Source organism: Limanda limanda, chromosome 22 (assembly GCF_963576545.1).
Source record: "Limanda limanda chromosome 22, fLimLim1.1, whole genome shotgun sequence".
NCBI lineage: Eukaryota > Metazoa > Chordata > Actinopteri > Pleuronectiformes > Pleuronectidae > Limanda > Limanda limanda.
Genome location: NC_083657.1, coordinates 11526060 through 11549589, shown reverse-complemented (window position 1 = coordinate 11549589; position 23530 = coordinate 11526060). Strand labels below are relative to the sequence as shown.

At 41.4% G+C, this 23530-nt stretch overlaps 1 protein-coding gene across 1 annotated transcript in view; it reads left to right on the top strand.

The window, feature by feature from the left end:
• The window catches only part of pcxb (pyruvate carboxylase b), a 269473-nt gene that overhangs the window by 21127 nt on the left and 224816 nt on the right, over positions 1-23530 (top strand). Inside the window, exons 7-9 of the mRNA XM_061066418.1 lie at positions 3362-3479; positions 4349-4416; positions 6445-6528. Coding sequence (XP_060922401.1) covers positions 3362-3479; positions 4349-4416; positions 6445-6528 — 270 coding nt within the window. The remainder of the gene's footprint in view (positions 1-3361; positions 3480-4348; positions 4417-6444; positions 6529-23530) is intronic.

Sequence of the window (23530 nt, the reverse complement as noted above, 5' to 3'; positions counted from 1 at the left end):
TACCTATATGATGCCCTTTTGTCATCTTTAGATATTTGTATTACTATTGTCAACATGACACTTTCCTTGATTTAGAAATCTGGAGATTATGATACAACGATATTACCCTTAGATTGGAGGCTAAGCTTCAAATTAGAACCCAAAGTATAAACTCAAAAGTTACTTTCTTGTAATTTAACTTCATTATGCAAAAATAAATGTACTGTATGAAGTGCAGAAAACTAAGAACAGGCACTGTTATAGGCTTTCATATACATAATGTAGAGCATTTTCATTATTTACCAACTGGGATTACAGTCTGTATATACAGTTCCTCTTCTCTGAGTTCCATCTATGTCGTGTATGCCGTGTGTTCTAATATAAAGGCACTGTTTACACACATGTAGGCTCAGTCACTTAAAATATATTCGATAAGCTTTTCATTGACACAGAGAACAAACCCCTGCTCTCTCACTAAGTGCTGTTTGGAGAGATGCTTGTGAGAAATTCAGTTGTAGATTTTAAAACTGCAAGAAAAATTGAACTGAAGTGATTCTGAGAAACTGGGCCAAGCAGGACCAACATCTCCCTTGACCTTTCCATGGTTCAATGGTGAGTGATTGTTACTGTCCTTTTTTTTTGTGTCTTTATTGCAGATTGTTGGAAATAATTAATGGCAAAATAAAACAATCTGAATTTTTAAGTAACCCCAGGACAACATCAATATTTGAGAAGGGGGGTTTGATGACCTTTTTATCCAAAATGTGTGTCTCAAGGGAAAATGAATTCCTTCATGCCAGTAGACACCAAGAAGTGGGAACTCGTCACTCCTGTTTATTTCAGCGTCGACCCGGCGGCAGCTTGGCTTCTTGCAGTAGCGGTGGCACTGGGGGGCAGTGTGTGCGGTCGTTGGCCTTCTGAACAAACACAGCTTCCCCCCCATTTCTGCCTCAAGTTTGACCACGTCAGACATTTGAACAGGCAGCTGGTTGATGTCCAATCAAATGGAAGAGGCCGCAGCTCAGTGGTGAATCAGCGAAAGCCACTTTGTCATTCTTCATGGCTGCTAGTGTTCTTTTCTTTTTTAAACTAAGAATGTTGAAGTCACAATAAATAAGGTCATCCAAATCAGCCACAGTATCTTTTTATTTTCTTGTGTAAAATGCTACATTTATTTAGAAATAGTCAGGCTTATCATTTATTTAATATACTCTCTCTTTACGCCCCACATTTAAGCATGGAATGTTATTTTTTAGGGCTCGAACCAACAATTATTTTTATTGTCGATTTAATCTGCTGATTAAATCTCGGTTGGTTCATAATGTATCACACAAGAGTGAAAAATGCTTGTTAGAATTTCCCACAGTTGAATAAAATGTAGTCATACGTCCTGTTTAATTCAAGCGAATGCCCAAAGCCTGGAATTAATCTGTTTACTACATATTAATCAACCGTTCAAACAGTTTTGCTTACAAATGGCTGGAATTCAGTTTTCAGTGTTAAAAAGGGTTATTCTGTATATGTCGTGTTACAGCTGTGACATTCAACAAACCCTTGACCCGGAGAGAAGAATATCCCATTCCAACCACACACCGGCAAGTGTCGGCCACAGCGGTTTCATGCTCTACTCACTAATCTACACAGGGAATGGCAGTGATGTGCTGTACTGTAGTCACTGAGCCTCACAAGGCAGCAATCAACTGGAAACTTTGACCTTTTCTGAGTTGTACCCCAGTCTAATTAATTAGTTGTCGACATTTCTAGTTATTCAGTTGAGTCACAGGGGCCTCCGCAGCTCCAGCTGATATGATGTGAGGAAATTGTAAAGAGGTTTCTCTGCACTGTTGGGACCCCAAGCAACAATGTGCAGATTGACTTTTTATTCCATTAAGACGAGCTTGTGGTCATTGGTATGCCGAGTCACCAGACCGAGCCCAACTATTTGCATCCTGTTGCAGGACAAGATGTGTATGTTTACTGATGAGGAAGGCACCAATAAAGTGCCAGATTTTAGCTGAAACTTGGACGTGATGTGGTTCCCAAAGAGCGAAGTGAACAGTAGAGCTGCACGAATCAAAGCTCCAGTGGCCGAAGCCGTAAGAGCGACTGAACTGATGTGGAAAGAGTACAAATAGAAGTCTGCTCACCGAGTCTTTCAAAAGTCTTTGGTGCCCTTTAAAGAAATGCAGGTGCACCACTAACTTGAAACCTCTGCAAAGTTGAGTGGAGATGATGTTAATCGTTTATTTAGCCTCCCACAGAAAACAACTGAATTGAGTCATTTGGTCAGAGGTGGATTCAAAGGCTCATTAATGCAAAAAGATATTCAAAAGTTGTAACAGTTATTGCCCACATACTTAGATCGATCCTTTACGTAGGCATGGCTATTCAGCAATGCATCCACTACAGGGCGGCACAGACTCGAGAGTTTCTGACTGCAAAATGGCGATGGCGTCTAACAAATGGGCGAGAGTAGCCACATTGTAAACAGCCGAGGTGACATGATATAGAGGCATCTGTAGTTTCTTACTAACTTGCAAATTGTGTTCTCAAAATGTATCACTTGAACTATTGGCTATGCTGCCCTCCCGTGGTATCCAGTGGTTCTGCTAAGTATCATCAGTATCGTCAGTATCTGCAAGCTTTCAAAAGAAGTGCACAAATATGGAGGAAACAGAAGGCTCTGTGTTTGCATATATGTAATAAAAGTTGATAAAAAACAATTTTTGTGGAAATATTCCCTTTATTTTTCTCAGTGGGAGTATTTCTGGTCAGTTTGGGGAATTCATCATATCCGTTCATTCCTGTTTTGTTCCCTTTAACAAAAACCGCTGCCCTCTTTTAGCGACATTGACATCTGCTTTTCGCCCTGAGCAACCGGTCGTTTTGCATGCAATGGTATGTTTTCTCAAACCTTTTGAGCTGACAGCTGAGGATGGGGCCTGCGTATCTCCTCCAGAGGCACTGGGATGAGTGCATGATGGTGACTCAGTGTTTCCCCAGTAGAGGAGACTGGATGTGCTGGCAGGACAACACGCTGACACACACAGATTGAGTCATGACCTTCAGCGTGCTTGGTCCTGACCTCCTACAGTCAAGTCCCAGAGATGTTGTGTAGCATCTTGCTCCCAATGGCTTTGCACGGGTGTGTAAACGTTTGAGGTCACAAAAAGGGGAAAAAAACTACACAACATTCCAATGCGAATGACAAGGGATGTACTACAGGTTAAAACAGGAAATAGAAGTCCTTAATCAAAGTGCATGAATTGATGCTGCAGCTTCAAAACTCCTTGAAAACCATATGAATTCTTCACGGTGACTCTTTTTCATCATGACTAAAAACTCTAACTCTAACTATGGATTTGTCTCATCTGTTTGTCAGGAACTGGAGGAGAATTACCAGCGGGCCTACTCGGAAGCCCTGTCGGCGTTCGGGAATGGAGCTCTGTTTGTCGAGAAGTTTATTGAAAAGCCGCGACACATCGAAGTACAGATCCTGGGTAAGTGCACTCTGTGACTGCCTTTGTGTTTGCTTTTGACTGTGGGTCAGTTTTTTTAGTTTATTTTCCAGCAGACTCCAGCATTCATTTTCTCATTATAGTGGATGTAACTCTTTAGCCATTCAATATTACGGAACTGAAATTCAACTGACACTGACAGGAAGTGTCTGCACTTATAGAATTTGCTGTGCGGTACCTGTGAATGCTGTAGGTGCTTGTGTTATCCGACATCTGTCTGTTTTGGCAGTGCTGTTTTGTTTGTGTGTGTTTCTGTTCTGTCGGTGTAGTCCTTTGTGTGTGTGGTCACTGTGAGTAATTACCGGCTTTAGGGCATGCAAGGGATTTAGTGAATTTTCTGAATCACCTGTAAAAAGGCATGTCTTTGCCAGCACTCTGTTTCCCTGCATATGCCCCCTTTCCTTACGTCCTCCCTTTTACTTTCCCTTATTCCATTAATCAGACTTTGGTTTTCATAATAGGATGTTCCTCAGTATGTGCAGTCCAGCTAATAACACGAGGTTGTGTAACATGGTGGTCTCTGGAGTCATCTGTCTCAGGACTCTTAGGATGTCTGTGTTGACCAGCGCATCGTGTGTCATTTCCTGCCACATACAGACATGGCTTGTCACAGCTTGAGTCTGAGGTCCTGATGTTCTGACAGGGTGTCTCTGGTCGACAAAGCCATAAACTGTCTATCGATGAATGTGTCTCACAGGGAACCTGGGACCATCAAATGTTGTCTTCACATCTCCTTTACCACCGCTGTTCAACCATCTTTCTCTTCATACTCATGGTTATTTTTGGATATCTTTGATCCTCCCGCTGCCGTTTTTTCTCACCTGCTTGTCTCCTTGTCTCTGTTTCCCCAGGTGATAAGTATGGTAATGTCATCCACCTCTACGAGAGGGACTGCTCCATTCAGCGGAGACACCAAAAGGTGAAGGCCCTATTTAAACATTCATCTAACCCAACTTAATATCTAAATGTGTTTAAGATCATCTTCATGGCATTTCTGCCGTATTACATAGATTAGCGTGAAGTGGTTGTTGATGTTGAGTGGGGATGAAACAAAGGTCACAAGCAGGAATCGCACCCGCAAGCACTGCAGCCTGCTGAATGTACCAAAGGCTCAAGTGTTTGTATTCCCCTTTTATGAAGGCTAATAGGCCAATTAAGCTTTGTATAAATAATCAAGATTATTACAGTCCTGATTAAAGCGTTGATTATGATGGTGCTTGTGGCCCTAGGTGTTGTAGATGTCCACAGTAGCAGGGGGTAAGAGGATTATACACAAATAAGCCACTGTTGTTGCTGAATGAATTGGAATTAGCACAGGAATAAATTAGGTATTCTGTCATCACATGATTAACAGAAATAACCAACATGGCTGCAATCACATTAAAGAGAAATCATCTAATGTCACTCAATCGTCAGGGAAAACAGATCAGACGTAGTATTTCACTTCGTCTCGTCACCTCGAAGGACTTTAATCGCTGTTTTCATCGTTTTCCTCCTTTCCTTTTAATCAAATTATAGATGATAATCATATTAGCGACTCCATTCATGCCAAAGCTGCTGTTCCCCAATTCTGCAAGACTTAATCTGCCTTTGCCCTTAATCTAAGATCTGTTTGAGTCTCAGAAACACGAATAGTCGCTCGTTGAAATAGATCTGGAGCGCCGATGGGATATTTTTAGCTTTTCTCAGTGTCTTAGAAGTGCTATTCATCCTTAGAGAGTCTTTTTATAATAGAATACGATTTGATACGAATTAAATTGAGTTCTTCTTTCGTTTTTTTTAATCAGACACAGGTCACATTGTTTTAAACTAGATTCAATTATTTCTCTTGGATGGGATGACTTGTCTGACACAGAGGAATGAAACAGATGAGCCTTCAGCACAGTGAACTCTACCCACCCAGCAGCCAGGGTGCAGAGCAAGTGAAAGGCTGAATGTGACTACAAATAACTCACTACATCTGATTTGCTTAGGCTAAGTGACACTTAATTAATCAAGAAGATTGCTACCTTACTTAAAAACAAACCAATCATAATATTTATTAAGTTTTGGATTTCAGTTTATTGCTCTGCTCGGTCTGATTTTAAGTAAGTGCTCAAGCAAGTCCAGGCATTTAGTTAAAAGCGTGGCTAAATGATGCCTTTATGCAAACAACAGATCAAATGATTGTGTCACTGGTAGCGATGGACCAATGGAGAATAATTCCCTGCAGCTCTACAGGGAGCTGGAGCATCTGTCAGTTCGTAGTTTCCATGTTACAGCTCACACTGTTTCTGTGTTGGCTCACTCTCTCTGATCTCAACCCTGTTTTGACTTAAAAAAACAAAAAAATCCCACTTCTTACAACCTGCAGAACACCGTTAAACAGACAGAGCAAGTAAACAGATGGGTAAAAATAAATCCTGTTCTGTTTTTTGCTAGTGGTACAGACTAGAGTGCCTCAAATAATGTAACAAAAGTGGAAATGAAGTGGGTGCAGGGTAGCCTCATCAGAGCTGTTTAAATAAATACCTTTCCTCCACTGGTTTATTATTAAAATTATTTTAGATCGAGTGAATCTAAGGCAAAAAATCGTTCATGAGAACAAAGAGTTTTCAGTGTCAGGTCACATGGATCAAAACATTTCTAATTTAGTTGTGCTTGATTCTTAGAAATGTTCCGAATGCAGGCTTTGCTGGTCATGAGAATGTCCCTGAGTTTAAATCATAGACTGTACATAAAGATAAACATGACAGCTGCCCAAAAGTGAAGCCAAAACAGCTGCATCGCCACCTGGTGGCTGACAGTAAACGACCAGTACATTTTCTCAAAGAGGGTTGCTAATGTTGTAGGTTGTTTTGTCACACAGATTTTTCTCTGTGACAATGATACTTTACTGCATTTGCATTCTGAAAATCTTGTGATCACTGAAGGCGTTCTCAATAAAATGACTCTTGCTGTCTTGAAGGTGGTGGAGATCGCGCCGGCCTTCCAGCTGGACCCTCATCTGAGAGACAGACTTCACGCTGATGCCGTCAACCTGGCCAGACAGGTAGGGTTGTGGGATTTGTGGTTTGGGGATTTGTGGTTTGGTGTTGAAGCCGGGATCAATCAGCCACGAAGCTCTCACGAGTTCCTCCGTCTCCATCAGTTTGACATGCAGTCATTTCCCACAGATTCAAGTTAACTAGACCATTTCATTACATTTTGCGAAAATACCCTGAGGGAAATTGGTAGAAAAAAAGTTTCTTGACGGATCTTCTACTTAATCATATTTTAATAAGAGCGCGCAGAACGAATAGTTGTGTATTAAACTGATGTTAAATATTAATGTGGCTGAGCCGGATGTTAAGTCGGGTTATTCAGTAGGAAGCAGTATATCCTCTGAGCTGTCAAGGAAGGTATCAGCACTTTGAACATGCAGGTCTGGAGTTTTGATCACTTGTTCATAAAAGTTGGCCGAGTTGAGGAGAAAATTGCTCAGGGAAATTGAAAAATCTTTCCCTGTGAGGACACTCACAGGGAAGTTTTTTTTTTGTGGAAGTCTGAGCAAGTCTCTGATGCTACTCATTTAGTTTGGGTTTATAATTAATGTGCAAAACAACTGGATTCTCCCCAGGAATTGGAATGTGCTATACACACCTGGGATTCAAATGAGGGCTGCGTGTGAAAATGAGATTTGAATATGTGTGGAGATAGATTTAAACTGTAAAGAGAGTAAATGCCCCCTCTTGAAATGAGTGTGTGAACCACTTTTGAGTGTATTTCTGTTTGGATTTGTCCCCAGCTGTGCTCCCTGCTTATGCAAAAACAGTCACTGCAATGTGAAGCTCACCTTTTATTGCACCATTAAATACATATAAAATCTCTCGCAGTTTTTGGCTTCTGTGTTGCCAGAAAGTTGGATCAAATTCAGCAGCACCACTTAGGTCCAGCCTCAACTTTCAGGTGATGGCCCAGCTGAGGGATGGGTAGAAGTGAGGAGGGAGGATAGATCCATGAATGGTGATTCTCTTAAGAAGTGACGTGGATCAAAGTGATGCAGAAATGAGGATATAAGAGAGAGGTAGAAACTTTGCGCTTATATATTATTTTTAAACAGTTATCAAATAACCTCACCCGAATTATCTGCTAATGAAATGATAAACCCGGCCTCCTTGTGTGTAGGAGCAGCGTCAGCGGCTCACTCTTGTCCATAACTCTGCACATTACCATTTTAGACAAGAATGATGCGGCTCCTCAAATGACAGTGTGTCGATGATGGCTAGCAACAGTGCAGCGTGCGTTCCTACTCACGCACACACCAACATACTTGTCTTTATAGGACTTCCACTGACGTGCATGGACACATTATACACATTCCATCTCACGGACACAGCCCTGTCATTCCGTCTCTGGGAACACGTTGGGATTGCATGCAGGAGGAAGATTTCTCTTGTTTTCAAACCTTGAATTCACCTGAATGAAATATCTTAAATCTTTTATTTCATATGTACAGACTCAGCGGGAAAGGCCTTGCCATAATCAGTGATGTAGTTCCGTTTCTGCTCGTCAAGGCTGTGCCCTTGATTTGCAACTCAAGGCGTAGAACATGGAGACAAAAGGAAGCTCCATCTTTGCAAAAGTGTTATTAAGAAATATATGTGCCAAGATAATTGTGAAGGAAGGCTTGTACAGGAGTGGTGCTCCCCTCTGTCAGGATGTGTCGAAGTCAATCTCTGACAGATCAATGAAGTAGAGTGTTTACGATCTGGTTGTGTTGTGAGTATCTGCAGCATGTTTTTCTGTTGGTTGTGTCGCATTAGCTGCATATGTCGTCATATTGATGTTTTCTTAATTGTCTTCGCCAAGGAAGTCATGGTTACGTCCCTGACTGTGTGTTGGTCGCACACATTAAGAGACACGTGTGGTTGTCTCAGGAGGCCAGTTTACATAGTTTGCTGCTGTTGTGGAGAAATTTGTTTTCAGCTCTTTCAGCACTGAAATGAAAGGCTAGAGTGCTCGGACACCTTAATGCGTCCAGTTCAATTTGCAGCGTAATTAGAGCCTTTTCATTTTAATCAGCAGTTCACCTTTATGTAATGGCATAGGATTCAATACATTAAACTGCAATTGTATCCTGTGTTTGTGTGTGAATGTGCACACCTGTACGTGCACACATAGTTTCCTCCATTTTCTTGTGCCCACACAGTCTCCAAACTCTGCAAAAACACCTGGTCAACACATAGAAAGATATTGTGTGTGTTTTATATAGAAAGACACATGAGATGATGTACTACACACACACACGCTCACACACATTCACACATACACACAATCACTCCTACACACACCTGCTATTTCTTAGCTCTTATCTGGTGTTAATGGCGGCTCCATAGTGCTGGCACTCCCTCTCCCTTCATCTCGTCTTCTTTGCGTATCGCCCATATTCCATTATCTGCCGCCTCCATCTGAGTCTTTCAGAGGAACCGTCTTTGAACTCGCTGCAGGCCACAGAATTTCCTGACAGAATGTCTTGGCGGACAAAGTTGCCTGGCAACACTGACGGCTACAGGAAGTGGCTTCAGCGCTCAGTAAAAAAGGCCGAACAGAGAGCGGTGAATATCAAGGCAGACCTCACAGAGAAATCAGGGGAGATTGTGGAATGCCTACGCCGCTGTGGCGTGTTATCTGCGGCTCAGACAGCTGATTTTGTGTATTGGCTTGGAAATGTATCTCTCTCTCTCTTCGGCTTTGATTGTCTGGCTGCTGCGTCTTTGCTCTGTTGTCTTCCTGTTTTCTGTCTGTCGCTGACATTTGATTCAACCAACACATGCAGCATCTCAGCCGGGCCTGATTAGTTTTATGAATGATGCATCTCACTAAAGCAGTTTGAGGCTTTCATAATCAAATTGATTGGCCCGCTGATTGGATGCTCAATTTCTTGCTCAATCACCCATAATAAAAAGTGATGGTTTTGTCTTTTTTTAATACCTCTTTGATATCTGCATTTCTCCCCAATGCTTGTATTGGGTGTTTTAGCGTCTGCACTGGACTGAGAGCGTTTGAATACGAAGCAGCAGAGCCCCTTGTGCTCTGTTTTGCTTAATGGGAACGAGTTTTATGATTGGAAGTAAAGTTTTAATACCTGTATTTGGGCATAAATCCTCCTTTCTCTACCATCAACAAGTTATATTCGCCTTCTATGAGGCATGCAACATCTGTGCACAAATGGCCTGTGGTTTACCTGCCAATGCATATGCAGCACAATCCTATGATCGACTATAACGACAAAGATGTTAAATTACATGACTTAGACTGGAGATTAAATTCGACAAATCAAAGTACACTCATTTATGGACAAAGTTTCATTCCCCAGGATAATTGTGCAGACAACAAGTGGCGTATTGTATTGTTGGCCTGCTGTGTGGGCATGGTTCATGAAGAGTTATATTTACTGTTTGACATCACAACTACTTACTTACTGTTGAGCATTAACAGTGAATGTCTTAGAAGAGAGGATGCATTGTGTGGAGTTTCAGAAAGTCTTCTCACAAGGTCTCTCTGCATCTTGGCTGTCCTTGGCTTTCCAAGTCATTTTGCTGTTTATCTTTTTTTTAACAAGTTAGTCTTTTCCATTTTTATTCATCACAACTTTATCACTCCCCTATATCAACTTTAGTCCAAACTTGTGTAGCTGCCAAGATCTTGCTTCAATTTTTAATGGGAAGAATTGAAAATCCCAAACGTGCTACAACGTCCTTGCAACATCACTGACCAATGAAGTAAGTAGTTCCATGTTGTTAAATTCCAACTGTTGACAACTGCAGCTCTTTCCCAGTATCGTACTGTGCCATCAAAATGTTGTTCAGAGTATAAAGAGTCCTTTATCACACCACCTGTGCAACCAGCTTAACCACGGAGAGAAGGGATATTTCAACTGGTCCCAGCCAATATGTGAACGAACAAGCTCAAACTAAACCTGGTTTTCTTAGCTTGTACACATCATCATATTTGTTTAACTTTTGTAAACTACTCGCTAAAGGATGAGGCTAATATCTGTTTTCTTCATTTCTCTGTTCATGTCTGGAATCTTATTAAGTGTATAACATTTTCTGTTTCTTTCCAGCAAGATATTATTGAGTTTGCAAAATACAGTTTGCATTAGTCAACCAGTTATTGTTTATTGCTCCTCTAGAAATGAATTGAATTTATTTTAAGACCGTTATAAATGCTATTAAGAACTAGCTCCACATACTATTTGTTTATCAGAGCCGTTAGCCTACAGGCAACCCTGCTCAGATAAAATGTTGTGAATATGTTTGTGACATGAAGGTTCGCCAGCACAAACAGCTGAGTAAGCAATAGAGACTGTATTTGCATGCTTCAATATTTATCGCAAGTCATATCGTCATTGCAATATTGATAATGTTGACCCATACAGAGCAGATTTTCCTTATATCGTACAGAGCAACAGCAAGAAGTACAAAACTGCACTGAAACAATAGGAGCAATCCTTGGAATGGTTGTTAGCAGTTTACCTCATTGGTACCTCACTTGCTATTTCTTTTAGTATGCGTGTAAGCACACTGCAGATGTCTATGGGAATCCACACTATGCATCTTATCACCTCAACATTTGTCTCAGCATGTGAGAGGGAAGACAAGCAGACGTGTGTTTATAGGAGACTTTAATGTCAGCCCGGCCTCAGTGTCTGCCATTTTTGTTTCATGTCATATTTATCGGTTTAACCTTAAGGCAGAGTAATTGTCAGGAGCTTGTGCAGCTCTAATTGTGTGTGTGTGTGTGTGTGTGTGTGTGTGTGTGTGTGTGTGTGTGTGTGTGTGTGTGTGTGTGTGTGTGTGTGTGTGTGTGTGTGTGTGTGTGTGTGTGTGTGTGTGTGTGTGTGTGTGTGTGTGTGTGTGTGTGTGTGTGTGTGTGTGTCAAACAAACTAGAGCACAAGTCTCCCACTCTAGTCTCATTTGGTACAAGGTGGTACCGTCATCAATCTGGTTTGGACCCTGAAAAGTAGGGCTGGAAAATGATCAGAAATCATATCAAAATAAAATCTGTCATTTCAGTCAATATCGATGATTATCACGATAAATGTCATTTTAAACTCTATAAGCGGAGAGTGACAAACAGCAAACATTTTACAAATCAAAGGTCGATTACATGTTATTCGCTGTGCATTACAATGCATAAGTAAAATATTAAATGGGCTTTTGTGTGTTTGCTATTGATGAAACTTTTATTGCGATAATTATTGTAATTGTTTCATTGCTGACTTCTACTTACAACCAAGTTTGGTACACCTTCGTAGTCTTAATTAAAATAGCACCGACTTAGGATTGGTGATTTTCAACGCTAGACTTCATTGTGTATCTTGTGTGTCTGCCAGTGTGTGTGCTGTAAGATGCCACTTGCTACATGTCCTGTACACACATGTCCGTCAATCCTCTGAGGATGTTGCATGTGGAATTAGTTGTGCTGTCAATCATAGCCACAGTAAGTGAAGGGATGACACACTCTCGCTTAGACGAGTCATGTCCCTGGTTAACACTCCACAAACGCGCTCACGTTGATACACTGTTTGCTTCAGCCACAAATTCAGATTGACACATTGTCCCTGGAGGAGGTCAGTGTACTGTAAACATTAATACTCATAAACACCCGGCATTGATGTGTCTCTCTTTTAGTTTTGTCTTATTTTTTACTTCAAAATCAGCAGCACATTTTATCCCGAGATCACATTTTTATATTCCATTAGGAAAACCAGCTCTTTGGAAATGGGTTAGATGCAAAATGTTCCATTCTTTCCCCACTGAGCTCGTGCATCTGTCAGTTTTTGTCTTGTTTCTTTTCTCTGATTTAATTATTTATGTTGCGGTTCTTTCTTTTTTTCCTCATCTTTTTTGGTGTCTTCACCTGTTGACTTTTCCTCCGGTAGTTCTCTGCATTGTGCACAATCCCTTCAATATAACATATAAATGTCCTTTAGTATCTTAATATATACATTTGTGTTTTTCACTTAGTTTTCTTTTATTGTGTATTCCCTCTGCATTATTTTAATTAATACAGGAAGGTCAACCATAGCAAAATAGATGCATCATTTTTATAGACAAATTAAAAGCAATCATCCACATAGAATAAGAGGGAATACAATGCATTGGTGTCTGTGACATTTTAAAGGTTAACTTATGCTGCATATGAGTTGGATGCACTATAAACAAAAGGATGAGATTATATTTACATTGCGTTAGAATACAGTAAAACTAAAGTACAGTTGTGAAGAGAATGTGTCCTTTACTACCACTGGTATTAATGCTTTGATAATTATGCTGCTCTGGTTATTGAAGACTATTTAAGACTAATCAAACTGAAATGAATCACACGATGATCACTCAAAGTATTCAACCATATCATGGACATATGGATTAATCTATTCAGCCTTTTGCTGCTACTGCTTTAATGCAGTTTTTTAATCTTTGACACAGAGTGAAAGCTGCTGAAAGCATCCAGTGTCTGGAAACTCTTTTTCCGAAAAACATTGACACATAATCTAAGTTTCCCAGACAGAAAGAAATAACTCTGTCACCGTCGTACTCGCACTATTTGATTGACAAGTGGGCTGAAAGACACACATTGCAGAAACACAAACAGCTTAGATAAAACAAAAACAGCAGTGCATATTTTTAGATTTCTACAAGCTTACACAAAATAACTGGTTTTATTACAAGTACAAATAAGCTACACATACCCCTCCATTGTTGTTGGTCAGCATCCTTGTGTGTGTGTGTGTGTGTCTGTGCATGTGGTGTTTTCCATTGTCTCTAGCAAAGACAGATTCAGCTGGAGTGTGTTTCATGTAGGATGCACAAAGTGAAGCGTGAGTCTTTTGTGTCAGGGTGACCTTGACAGTTGTGATCGGACGGCTGCTGTTCTAGCCATCCGTGTCCCATCCGTGTCTTGTATCCTTATGACTGTAGAGTCCTCATGCTGCGTTTGTGCGTGGGTGTGTGCGTGCGTGTGTGCAGTATTTTAGAATTGAGGCATTAATAAACTTTAACACAACACAAAAAATTCCGACTTATAAGACAGCTGCCTAAATATCTTGATTCCAAAATGGCCCTATTCTCATTCAGTAATTTTTTTATGAAATCGACAAAAGTACTTTCTCATTATGGGCTGAGCCGCCTGAAGCACTGATCTGGGAGCTGTCTTTGACAGAATGATGTTATGACGGAAGTTTTGTCGAGAGCAGGCAACATGATGTGCTGCACTTTTCCTGGAGGTAATATAATTCACTTAGTCATCACAAAATTCCTCTGCGGCATTGAGTCAAATCTCAAAATGGCAACTTTCTAACGGTGCCCATGGGTTTGACCCAAGGAGAAGTTGCAGTCATCATCCCAGGGAAATGTGAACAACACAAACCTGCACGTGCTCTTATTTATGAGACAGGTTCTGTTCCCCCCCTATGCCTCATAATGACAACCTGAACTGCTTATTTACCCTTATGTGTTAGTAGTATTAGTATTTATATAGTTCTTATATGGAAATATAAGGGAGAGTGTAGACCTGCAGTAAACACACCACCTGTACAAGAATCGTGCCAGAAACCCATCTCTCAGGACACCTAATCACCTAATCTCACTATGCACTACATTTGAGAGGTCGCTAAGGTTTCATTTTATGTCAAACTCTGATGCAAAAAGTTAATTTGCCTATATTCGAGGGCAAGGGCAGGATGTGATTATGTTCCTTATCACATTCACTAACCAGACCTTAAGCCGATTGGGTCACTGAGACGCTCTGCCTGGAGAGACGTGTTGTCTCTCTTTGTCTGTGTAGGTTTCAAGCAGTTTCTGCAAACAGGCTTTGTGATGTTTGTGGGCGGGTCCTCGCTTTCAGCCATGCAAGTGAAATAATTCCATATTTTGGTTCTTGCCTCCGCTTTGTCGATAAACCTTGGACGGCTGGAAATATCACTGGTGTTTACAGCCATTGTTTTGTCACCATGAAAGCTAAAAACATTTGGCACGCCCACTGCTCCTGCAGGCAGTGGAAGCAGAGAGCTACACACAAAAACACACACACACACACCAGGATATAAACACAACATAAAGGATACTTTCCTCCTTAAAGGGCCAATAAGACAAAAATGTGGTATTGTTACATTTTTAAAGGCAGGGCTTCACAACACCTTTCTATTTTTCGGTACACAATGCAACACTAAAGGTGATATTGAAATGGCGGCCCGCTTTTTTATTGCTGATTATTACCGGAATGTTTGTGAGCGTGTCTGTTTGCGTTTTAGATGAGCCCATGCATCTCAGTGATCTGAGACCGTCTAGAAGGGAAACAAGGATGGAGGGAGGGAGGTACAGATGGAGGGAGGGAAGTACAGATGGAGGGAGATTAAAGACTGAGAGGCACCAGACAATAAAGTACAAAGTTAAAAGAGGGGAATGGATGGAGCGGGATTTAAGGGAGGAAAAGGAAAAGGACAAACCTGCTGTTTGCAAAGAGTACACAGAGGAAAAGTGAGGTGGTCAAATGATGCAGAGACAAAGGGAAGCGAGTGAAAAAGAAAAGAGGAGGGGACGTATTGATTCTTTCTGCCAGCTGGGGGGGGGAACTCAAGCCAACTGTGCGCTCTGAAATTAGAGCCAAGGGAAAGGTGGAAGGAAGGAAAGAGGGATGGATGGCAGAGGAGGAGAAAATGGTGAGAGAGCAGGAAGCTTCTGCACTGGTTTGTATCACAATATGCAGCAATGACACTAAAGAACAGTTAGAAGTGCACTGTGATGAATTATAAATGGTCAAAGAACTGCTTGGTTCGGAAGAAGCACAACTGCAGCTCTTATAATGGTTTTATTTTGATTATACTTCAGACAAAAGAACTTCAGGACGACTAAATCATTATGAATCATCGCATTGTGTCAAAACACTCAAGCAAAGTGATTTAAGAGAAATGGATGCCCTTAATGCAGGTAAAATGAATGCTAGCAATCTAGAAGCATTTATTAAATAACGAATGCTCAATACTAGTATTGAAGGAAGGAATAGAAAGCTTGTGTATATGATTGTTTAAACGCAAGGCAGGATGAGTAAGTACTTTTAAATTGATGTATAACAACAGGGGAAACCAAGCAGAGAGGCTGTCAACAGTAGTTAGAGTTCATTGTGCGAATGGAACAATAGTCGACACACTCCCAGATGCTTTTTACAAAATCTTTAGAAATGGTTCTTTCCAATCCTTCCGCATCACGATACTCCCTCTCCAGCCTCTTTCATACACACACACACACACCCTGCTGCATCGCTGTTCTGCTGCATTTGCTTGTTTACACTGAACCAAACCCAGCCAGCATGGTGCCGCCTCAGTGTGTGATTTGTAGATTGCACGCAGGCTTTCCTGAATCAGAGCTGTGACGTTGAACACAGCAGCAGCAGCTTCCTGTCCCACTTTGACGGCTCTCCCTCACACAACGACATCGATCCGCTCTGTGACCCCCCCCCCCCCCCCGCTGCCGACATAATGGCAGAACAACCGCTGCTGTTTGTTGATATCCGTGACATTAGTGTCAAAAAACACTGATCCTTGGTTACTGTGGATAAACAGTTTGACCGCTTGTTGTTAGAGCGAGTCTCCTTTATTTGAAGTACTAGTGCAGTGCCCACTCTAAACCTGCCTGTTTTGTAAAGGGCTGTTTTATTGGCCTGTTGTCCCAGTGCAATATACTGTCACTTCTTTATTGTTTGTGTGCTCCACGTTGTGTGCAGAGCTTTTATAAAGTCTATGATTGAGGGTCAGGCTGGAAATCCTTGCGTGCCTGGTTCGAAATGAAGATTTTAAGTGAATCTTATTCATAATAAGAAACTGAATATGCTTTATTACTGTTCTCATGAATGTGGCTTATACATAATATTGTTGTTTATCCGATGATGCAGAAGAAAACCAGTTCAACTTGGTCCACAGACTCACTGTTGGCAAACTGCCCCGCCCCCACTGGCTGCTAAAGAGCGCTACTGGCATGTTTATTCAATTTTTATTAATATTTTATAATTACCATGTCCAAATCACACCAGAAGAATATGGTTCTTGAGAGATGCCACTTACAGACAGACCGAAAGAGAGACAGTTTGTTGAATTGATGAGTTTATAATTAGGGGAAAAAAACCTTGTATCGCTGGTTAAATCCATTTTAGATTTTTCTGTTTTGTAGATGAGGTTAAGCACACGGAGCTGGTTCCTTTAGTTCTCACTCGATTTTGCCACATGAACAACAGTTATCGAGCACACTGGCTTTTACAGTTAACTCTGTGATCAGGACATCCTGTCACTTTAGTTAATTTTTAATAGAATAAATGAGTGACAATTTATGCCAAAAAGACATTAGTGGCTGACTGCTGACAGGTGTACTCGGCCACTTTTGGCAGAAGCTTGTAAATTACACTTTGGCTTGTAATGAAATCATTAGTGTCACGTTGGGGTGTTGATTCCCCGTCAGGCCTCATTTTGCAAAACTGATGGGTTCGCACTAGATTACCACTTTTTCAGCATCCTAATGATGTACAGTATCTAAATGGCTCCCGATGTATTACACAACTGCTCTCTGCCAGCTCTGCCCTTTGAGGACTGGAAGGAAAACACAAGGAACACACAGGTTGTTTTCTTTTCTCCAGACACATCTATTGAGGAATTGTTTCCATAATGTGCTGCTGCGTGCAATAAAAAGTGGAATCTGTGATAAGGAGAGATGGAAGAAAGAGAATTTGCCTTCGGGGAAATTCATCTGGAAAGAAGGAAAACATTTTTCAAGTCTTCTGACTGAACAAACAGTACACAGGAGCTCTGTCTCCCTGTTCTCTGCCACACAGAACGTCAGCACTGATGATCCTCTCGGCTCCGTTGGCCATTTTGGTTGCAGCTGTGGATGCAGAATTGCTTCACTTAACATTCCATTAAAGAGAGGGAGGAGAAGAACGGGAGATACCCAGCTCCCCCCCCCTTCTCTCTTTCCTCATCCCTTCATTTCACTTACATAAGGAAGCAAGAGCTGTTAATGAAACCGGAGTGGACACGCACACACAAGCATGCACTCAACAGACTCACTGGCATCAGCTCTTTTTTCCCTGTTTTGCGTGACTTGCTGCTTATGCACACGGGATAATGCAAACGCGATTTCACTCTTCATTTCTTAACCTCCTTCTCTCCTCACACCTCCTCCTGTTTTTCACTTTCTCCCAATCCCCTCTCCCCTGCCACCATTTCTGCACTAAACAAGTATTTGCCCTTTCTCCCTCTGAGTTTGCCGTTTGTCTTTATTTCTATTTTCCTTCACTTTCTTTTCTCCGCGTGTCCTCTCTTTCCCGTTCTCTCTCCGTCAGGCTGTCACCCGGCCTGTGACAGGTGTTTGTGTCTGCGCACACGATGCAAAATCAATGCTCCGTTTCTCCCATCCAAATGTCCTTTTGTTTTTCTTCTCTCTTTTGTATTCACGCTGTGCTACATGTTTCTTGAACAGGATATATGAATTGTGAAGAAATTGGAAAAATCAAATAACACATCCTCCAGGCAAAGGCCTTCTATGTAGTGATTGTGTGCATTTGTGCGTCATAGTTAATTCGATGCACTTGAATCTGATGATTTTGTGTGAAATCGGGTGAAAGTAATTATATATACTGTTCATTGGATTCAAATTCTTCAAGTTGAAGTCATTGTAATCCAATTGGTGTTATTGACCAGACTAATGACTGAGCATAGTGCGAATCAGATATTAATCATAATTCGTTAATAGAGAATTCTGTCCAAAATATTAGCTGAGTGGAATTCAGGTAATTGCTTTATGACAATATTGTACAAGCACATCTGTCATATGCAAGTAGATCAATAAAGAAGCGACAGCGACCAAACTGCAAGAGATATTGGAATGGCATCATAGTATGTATATGAAGATGGGGAGAGCGTCTCCACTTCCACCTCCTTAGAAACCAAAATATCCCAGATACAAACGTTACCATTTTGTGTATTTGGATCGAGAGTCGGCGCAGTAGCATGACCAATCTCGAGTCTGTCCCGGCTGTCAGTCATGACATTTTACCTCCTTTCAAAGCATCAAATGACACTTGAACAACCTAAAATCAAAGAAACCATCTTTGAGAAAAAGTTATTTGACGTGCAAACATGGAGGAGACAGGGTTTCTGGCCTGTACTGCAGCCAGCCACTAGGGGGCAATCAAGATACTTTTGCTTGAGTTGAGCTTTTTAATTGTGTGTTAACGATTTTGTCTGTGGCCACGACGATATGTTTCACTGCAGTCTACGTTGATGTGTATTTTTGAGGTTAAAGAGAATTTAGGTCTTCTTCTTCAGTGAGGAAAATATAAACACATACTCACACTACTAGTTTAACAACAGCAGCCATTGAATGTATATTTAGTTTTTTGCCTTCAAGGACACAAAAATAAGCATCCAGTATAGGAAACATGCAAATGAACACATCTATATAGTACATACAGGATTTATTATGCTGACACAAATTACAAACAATTGAATGACATGCGCATTCTCATGAAAATGGATTGACACAATGGCTGTGATTGATATAGAGCACACATGCATATCACACATGCATAATTAGGAAGAAATGCAAAGGAGCACACATTCATTCCTCCTCCTCGTATTTTTTTTGTGCCACTGTTGTCGTCTCTCCTTCCCTTGTGTCTCCTGCCTTCTCTCTCACCACTTCCTCACTCCCTCCGGCTGTGTCAAACGCTGCAGTGTGGGTGTTGTGTTGTCACACGGGGTACAGCCAAATCTCTTTAGTTTAACACACACACACACACACACACACACACACACACACACACACACACACACACACACACACACACACACACACACACACACACACACACACACACACTAAGCAGTGTGCAGACACATGCACACAACTGCAGTCCTATGAGCCAGAAAAACCCATTTCTGCCCTGACTACCTTTTGGAAGGAGTAGAGAACAAGGGATGAGAGGAGGAGAGAAAGGGGGGGTTAGGGGAGTGAGTGAGCGAGCGAGCGAGGGGTGAGATGGAGCGAGAGGGGAGGAAGAAGCCATGGCAAAAGAATAGGAGGCAGGAAATAGCTTTTAGACAGATTTTATTTCCAAGTTACTGATTGTGTATCCCCACTGAGGACAAATGTGTTTGTGTGTCTGATTGAGACGACACACCTCTCTGCATGCTCAAACAATAATCTGTGTCTGTTTGTGTGTGTGTGTGTGTACTCTCTGTTTGTGTACAGGCATGTGTGCGCCTGCCTTTGTCCAGCTGTGTCTGTTGTGTGCTGCTCTTTGATCGTTAGGCAGCTGTATTCACTCCTCCTCATCATGTCACAGACAACAAGCTCATTATACTTCCATTAACTGCTGACAGAGCGGAGGGCGAACGAGGGCAGAGCGAGAGACGGAGTGAGGGGAATAGAGTGCAAAGTGGTGAACGGGAGAGCATCGCTGGGTCCCCCCCCCCCTCCAAAAAGAGGAATAATGCCTGATATTACGACAGCTTTGGGAAGAGGGATGACTGGAGCATACAGGAGAGACTGGATCAGATGAGAAGATGGATAAAAGATCAGGGAGGAGCGGTGGAGAAAGAGGAGGAAGCCTTAAAATGAACCAGGGGATAAGTAAGATGTGATAAGAGGGATATGAGGAAAGCCAGTGCAGTCATATGAGGAGTAACGTGAGAGTTTAGGATAAGACAGTTTTGACATTTTGACTGGCAGTCTGAGTGATTATTTGAATTCACAATACACTCGACACTTTAAGGGGTTTAAACTTTCAATCCTCAATCCTAAATCTCGATGTCTTCATTCTTATATTGCTGAACAAACTCAGCATTGGCTAATGTGAAATGTTCTATATTCAAAGATGGTAATACTGTCTTTAATAATACTAATACCTTAATACTATTTCTCAGTGTGTTAGCTCAGGCTGTTGGGGCAGGAAACAGTAGTGAGAGATCGATCGAAACTATAAATTAATAGTCCTTTTCACAGCAGATGCTTGGACTGGTCACAAAACAAAAGGTGTCATAACAAATGATGGTTCTAGGTCCAGAAGCCATATTTAATATAACTACTGGAGTTTTACCAGTGGTTGAACATGTTAAAAAAACATTTTCGTTCTGCCTCACAGACTGTGGCCCTGGCACAACCCTCATTGGCTCAGCAGGCACATTGCCAAGGTCTCAATCTTTGTTATATTGTTGTTTTCATCATTGTGCTGTACTCTGTTTCAATATTGCTCCTGTCACTTAGAAACGCATATTTCCCATAGTTTCACTTCACCTTTTCTGCAAGTATTTCAGTGAATCTCGATGCATTTCATCACACGTCCTAAACGATGATATCGTATTAAACTTGCACACGTCTCATCCGCCTCTAAAGGGAGAAGCATGCAAAAGTTGCATCAGGTCTAAATTGGTGAAAGTAAGTAATTGTAGTAATTTAGCATGTGTGTTGTTTGGCCTGCCAGCAATGTAAATTATGCATAAATGAAAACTTTGCTCACATTACTATAACTTTACACTTTGGAGCAACCACTGGCGTTTTACACTCAGGAAAACTCTTCCACTCACACCATTATTAGAACACTAGTGTAGAAGAAAGATTGAGAGAGGGATGCTGAGGCGAGCAGACGGGTATGGAGAGAAGGTGTGTGCAGTAATGGGGCAGAGAATCAAAAAGACACTTATAAAACGTTATGGTCTCATTTATCGCATGAGTTAGAATCCGACGAGCAAGCAGTTTGAAGCTGTAAAAGTCACATTTAGGTGTTTTTTTTCCCAGTTTTCTCTTACTGTGATTGGGTTATTTGAAATGGTTCTGTTTAATATTTGTAATAATACAACAGTTTTGAGCTACTCACACTTACCTATTTGTCCTTTGAGTTTTTTCAAAGCAGAATGTCCATTGAATCTGTTTTTATAAGCTCCCTAGCTATAAGACATTTATTTTTTTCTTTAGCTTTTTCATATGTGGAAGTCAGCTGTCAGTGGCATTTCCGAAAAGGCCAAAGTTGAAACCGTTAGATTTCTGCTGGAGACGGAGAGAAGTAACTTAAAGGCAGGGGGGGAGGAAAAAGACAGGGAACACAGGGGGACAGGTACATGTTACGAGAGCAAGGAGGAAAAGGGAAAGTAGAGAAAATAAATATGTGGCATAAGATGTGACACATACACACATACATACACACATATACACACACAGAGATACACAGTATAGGAGTTCATTCCATGGTGTCATAAAATGTGACAGCTTGGGTTGCGTTGCTGAAGCCTCCTCTGAACTGTGCGGTGTTATTTCGGGACGAGTCTTTATTTCCGTCTCTGTCCCTCCAGTACATCTAAAGTTATGGCTGCACTTTGCACCTCTGCGACTCCTTTTTTTTCCAAATTAATTGATAGTAAACATCAGATTTTATGAGCCCACAATGTTGTGTCCACACATGGCCTGTAAATTCCTGTTAGGTGTCTTCTGTGGTCGTATTGATTTAGAATCCGTCTGGATTGCCTTTCCTCTAACTCTCTCCGGCTTCTGTATGTGTGTGTGTTCACTTTATTGCTGCGTAGCCTCCGCACTAACTCCCATTACACTCCTGGCTGATGGCCTTACCCTGCTTCCTTTGGGTTCACGGAAATCTGTCAGTAATGCGAGAAATATCGACAGATTGATTTTCATTCTTTTTTGCATCCACATCATCATTGATGTTATGTCATGGCTGTGAAATCGCATTGAAAGCCGCAGCTACACAATGGCTGATTTGTTTGTCGAGCTACATGAAAGCCCAGAAATAATGGAGACGCAGAACATAACATTGCTTATTGCAAATCTCGCTGCCTCTAAAATTAATCCTAATGGCCATATACACTTTAGTGTGACGCTTCTGTCAGTGATTATTATTATTACGTCTCTACAATCACAATATCCAGAATTAAATGGACATTGTAATTATTCAGGATTTAAATATTAAACAAACATGCCTTACATCCAGTATGTCAGCAAATAGGAATAAAACAAGAGACTTAAGCAGATGTCTTGGTTTAATAGTTGTGCATCGTAGAGGATTTACAGATATGCAGTTAAAATAATAAAGGTGATATAAAATACATATATTAATGGAAATGATGCGTGTGAGGGAGGAGCGTCGCTTTTAGTGATAATGGTTGATAATCAAGTCATCATGAACATTTATATGGACCCTCCCTTAATCCATACGACCACCCATCCATTCACCCGTCCATCCATCCATACCACTTATCCTGTGAGTGGGAGGGGCTGGAGCTTCTGGACACAAGTCCGAATAAAAGAATTGTGGACACACAGGTGAAATGAGCTGTTACATATTCCTTGTGCGACACAGAGCTTTTGTTTATCCCAACTGACTCCTCTGGTTTAGCACATCATGTACAGTACATGCACAAACTCTGCTCCTTCCTCTCGTCACTCTTGCATCATCTCGGACACTGTTCATCTCAGGCCTTTCGGAGAGTTTTCCTTCTGCTGTGAATCTACAGGTTTTGTTTGTGCTTTGAGCTCAACTCCACAACTCTGTTTGTTTCTGTCTATCACCTCTTCTCTGTCCCTCACCGTCACTGCTCATTTTAAACCCATCTGCTTCCGTCTCCATCTACCTTCCCTCGTCTTGTCAATCCTCTTTTTGTCCCCCTGCCGCATCCATGCATCGCTCTCATGCCATCTGTCACTCTGTGACCTTTCAGTCCTGAGTCGCTCGGGACACTTTCTTTTATTACATTTTCTTAAACACTTGAGCTGAAAAGACTTATTTTCCAAAGGATGGACAACCACAAAGCGAGAGGAAGAGGAGTGATGAAAGTGGCACACAGATAGATGGCAGCTGGGAAAAATGACTGAGTTGTAGCTATGGAGGAAAAACTGAAAAGGAAGAATCAGAAAGGAGTGAACGGAGTGAGTGGGTAGGAGAGTGTGATTAATGCAGCAGTTTGTGGTGTAAGCTGTATGGTTAGTGTAATGGTTTAATAACTTAGCAC